The sequence below is a fragment of the Saimiri boliviensis genome, chromosome 6, assembly GCF_048565385.1.
Source record: "Saimiri boliviensis isolate mSaiBol1 chromosome 6, mSaiBol1.pri, whole genome shotgun sequence".
Taxonomy (NCBI): Eukaryota; Metazoa; Chordata; class Mammalia; order Primates; family Cebidae; genus Saimiri; species Saimiri boliviensis.
Window position 1 is genome coordinate 59618602 of NC_133454.1, and position 4266 is coordinate 59622867.

Genomic DNA, 4266 nt, shown 5'->3' on the forward strand with positions numbered 1-4266 from the left:
ATAAAAAAGAAAAAGAAAAACAAAGTGTTCTCAGAGTGCAGGATGAACAGAACGTGAAGCTACTGTCCACAAGAATAGCTTTAATTTGCTTGGTTTATCTTTGAGCCCATTGTGCTGACCCGTCAGCTTGCAAACCCCATTCTTATTATTTCACTTAATCATCAGGAATTTGGACTTGATTTTATATTATCAAAATAACAGAAACTCTAAATGAGACTGTACGTGGATACCTTCAGTTTGATTCTTTCTTCAATGTATGACAGCCAGGACATTTTTGGAAGCAGTGTAGATTATATGTAGTGCTTGTCTTGGGTCTGATTGCCTTTTGAAACACAGTACAGAGCTTCTTCTGGAGTGCAGGTGACATGGATGTAAACAGAGAAATTCTAAATATACAGGGAATGGGGCAGAAAATAAACAGGTATATGATCAAGCTGCTTTAGGAGATAGAAGAAATTACTATCTGATAGTACCACATAAATCCTTGCACAAGATGAGTGATATCCAATTCTTGCCAGGCAATGAGTAAGCTATCCTATTTCCTTCATCAAATGTTAAAATACTCTGCCAGGCACTGCTCTTTGCACTGAGAATATAATTGTAAACAAAAAAAATATTTAGTCTCTTAGATGTTATATTTGTGTGTTTGTGGGGAGGTAGCTGGAAACATGTTGGTTTTCCATTGCTTACTAAGGTGGAGGAGGAACATTTTAAGAGCCTGATGATGTCAGAAGGAAAAACATGGTTAATACCAGAGCAAGATTTGACAAGGCGAGGAATGCCATGATCCATCACAGATGGATCTATTCAAATGTGGGGGAAACACTGATGTTTAAAAAGAGAAAAAAAGAATGAAAATGCCTAGTTCTACCATGTACTGGCTGCCTTAATTTAAGAGAGTCACATACCCTTTCTACTGCTCAAATGTAATCTTTTCTATAGATCTACCACAAAGAGTTACTACGAGGATTAAATGAATGAAGATCATGTTGTATAAGTATTTTGAACTGCAAAGCAATGCTCAACCTTTATGATTCCCTTAAAAAGCATAGACATATAATCCCACGTTGTCATTAATAATGGCTCACAAATATGATGATTCTTGAACTGTGGTTTACATCTTCAGTGATTAAAAAAAAGAAAAAGTCCCCAAATGATCCTGATGTTTTATTTCCTTCTACCCTGGGAGGAGGAGCATATGTTTGGGTGGATCCTGCCCTCCCTCTAAAAATCTTTGCTCTAACATTGTAAGAATATTGTTTTAATGATGGGTGTCTGTATTTCAAATAAGTATAACAAAAATATTTGCTAAGAAAACTTAGTTGGTTATGGCAGTTACAGCCCAAGGACAATGCCTTATAACTTGAATCACAAGCAGTCTTTCCATAACTTACAAGCAAATCATAGTAACTTAATTGACAAATTTTATTTCCCCAGTATGTTCATTTGATTGACAGCAAGCCAAGGCATTCTTCCATGACCTCAGCCTCCTCTTCCTCCCCTAGAACTGGCTTCCATGGAGGTGAAGAACTGCTCTGTAGTGACAGAGTTCATCCTTTTGGGAATCCCACACACAGAGGGGCTGGAGATGATACTTTTTGTCTTGTTCTTGCCCTTCTATGCCTGCACTCTGCTGGCAAATGTGTCTATCCTTGTTGCTGTTATTTCTTCTGCTCGCCTTCACACACCTATGTATTTCTTCCTGGGAAACTTGTCTGTGTTTGATATGGGTTTCTCTTCAGTGACTTGTCCCAAAATGCTGCTCTACCTGATGGGACTGAGCCGACTCATCTCCTACAAACACTGTGTCTCCCAGCTCTTCTTTTTCCATTTCCTTGGGAGCATTGAGGGCTTCTTGTATACGGTGATGGCCTATGACCGCTTCACTGCTGTCTGTTATCCTCTGCAATACACAGTCATCATGAACCCCAGGATCTGTGTGGCCCTGGCTGTGGGTACGTGGCTGTTAGGGTGCATTCATTCCAGCATCTTGACTTCCCTCACCTTCACCTTGCCATACTGTGGTCCCAATGAAGTGGATCACTTCTTCTGTGATATTCCAGCCCTCTTGCCCTTGGCCTATGCTGACACGTCTTGGGCCCAGAGGGTGAGCTTCACCAACGTTGGCCTCGTATCTCTTGTCTGCTTTCTCCTAATTCTTTTATCTTATGCTAGAATCACGGCTTCTATCTTGAGTATTCGTACAACTGAAGGCCGTCGCCGAGCCTTCTCCACCTGCAGTGCTCACCTCATTGCCATCCTCTGTGTCTATGGGCCCATCATCACTGTCTACCTGCAGCCCACACCCAACCCCATGCTGGGAACCGTGGTACAAATTCTGATGAATCTGGTAGGACCCATGCTGAACCCTTTGATCTATACTTTGAGGAATAAGGAAGTAAAAACAGCCCTGAAAACAATATTGCAAAGGGCAGGTCAGATTCCCGTTAGTAAGAGCAGATAAATGGGTGCATGGCTCTGGAATTCCTTCTGCTTTGACATATGAAATTTCACTTTGGAATCTTCATGTGTGACAACAACGTTGAAGTTTTCAGCAGCTGTTCAATGATATGGACTACTATGCTATAATACAGTATCTTTTTGCATATTTATTTTATTGTATTATCTAAGTTCTGCCTCTTCACCTATCTTCAAAGTAATATAGTCTTGGTTATTATTACTTTGCCTTTCTTCTACAGAGAATCCCTGTCCCTGGAAGGAAGGTCTTTTCTATCATGCCATTTTTTTTTTTGCACCATTTTTCTCAATTTACTCCCCTCACACTATTTGTGAGAAAAACCTATGGAGAAAGGCAACAAAAAAGAAGAAAAGAGATTTTAAATAACTGATTAAGAGAATAATATAATTTTAAAAGTATAGAGACCAGGCACAGTGGCTCACACCTGTAATCCCAGCATTTTGGGAGGCTGAGGCGAGTGGATCACGGGGTCAAGAGATCGAGACCATCCTGTTCAACATGGTGAAAACCCATCTACTAAGAATACAAAAATTAGCTGGGCATGGTGGTGCGTGCCTGTAATCCCAGCTACTTGGGAGGCTGAGGCAGGAGAATTGCTTGAACCCAGGAGGCGGAGGTTGCAGTGAGCCGAGATCACACCATTGCACTCCAGCCTGGGTAACAAGAGCAAAACTCCATCTCAAAAATAAATAAATAAAATAAAAAATAAAAATATTAACAGACTAAGGACTAGAGTCAAGATGTAGTTTTTCTGTTTTGTTTTGTTCCTTCCCCAAACATCTGGAAAGGGAATTACTTAGAATTTGTCAGCAAGGATGTTCATCCCATGTCTGACCTCATGCCTGATTTCTTTGCCTGAAGGCTTTTAGGCAGATCAGATCAGCCCCACTGCCTAAGGAAAGTGAAAAGCATTGTGGCTAGTCTATCAAACTTGGTTCTGTTTCCATCTTGCTACCAGCTACTCGTGAGTCAAGTAGTGTGGTAACGATTTAGTAGTTATATCAGGTCAGGCAAATGGATTGGGCCAATGACTTTCCAAGCCTGATTCAAGGAGCCCTGAGCCTCCAGTGAATTTATCTGGAGGTTTCGGTATTAAATATAGTTAGTGAGAACTTTCTGTTTGCTTATCGTATGTATTAAGTTTCTTGGTAAGATTCCACTGGAAGAAGTTTGAAGCTTCTGGACTTTTTGATCTCTGTGGTACCTTGCAAGATTAAAAAGCATTATTGTTCTGCCCATAACTTTAAAGGTGTTTCTGCCTTTTCTTTGACACCTGAATCTCAGCCTTCCCTCTTGGACGTTCACTTGGGCTTGCTAGACTTGGTAAAGCTTCATGGATCATTCCATTACCTGCCAAACAATTGTACTCTTCCAAAAAGAATTGTAAAGAAAATATTTATACTTATAGTTGGCCTCAGGCAACCTCCTCATTTTTTGATGTGTATCAAAGTTATCTACTCTGGCTCAAAAACAGCTACACAGAAGCTTTGTGGAGCCATTGATTAGATCTGAAATCCCATAGAAGACAGAGATACTTAGCATTTTCCTGGATTTATCATATAAACTGCCTAGGGTATACATAATTTTATCTCTTTACACCTCTTATCAAAATACTAGGCACCGTGTTATTAAAATTCTAACTAGAAAGCTTCCTAAGCCACTGTGATGTACCAAAATAAATTCAGCTTCATAGTCTCCTTTTTATCCCTTTTTTAAAAACTCCTAAGCATGACACCCACATTGCAAAGTCTCCTTCCAGAATTCTCCATATCCTTGGAACTATCAAG

General features: G+C 40.1%; 1 protein-coding gene across 1 annotated transcript; it reads left to right on the top strand.

Annotated features, from left to right (window-relative positions):
• The first annotated feature begins 1516 nt into the window (after nt 1–1516).
• LOC101054344 (olfactory receptor 10D3) lies at nt 1517–2464 on the top strand. Its single transcript, XM_003923564.4, has one exon. It carries the CDS (start codon nt 1517–1519, stop codon nt 2462–2464), a length of 948 nt encoding a protein of 315 aa, XP_003923613.1.
• Nucleotides 2465–4266: the final 1802 nt, after the last annotated feature.

Excerpts from the sequence above, each read along its gene's own strand:
- LOC101054344 (XM_003923564.4), top strand. The coding sequence starts at position 1,517 with ATGGAGGTGAAGAACTGCTCTGTAGTGACAGAGTTCATCCTTTTGGGA.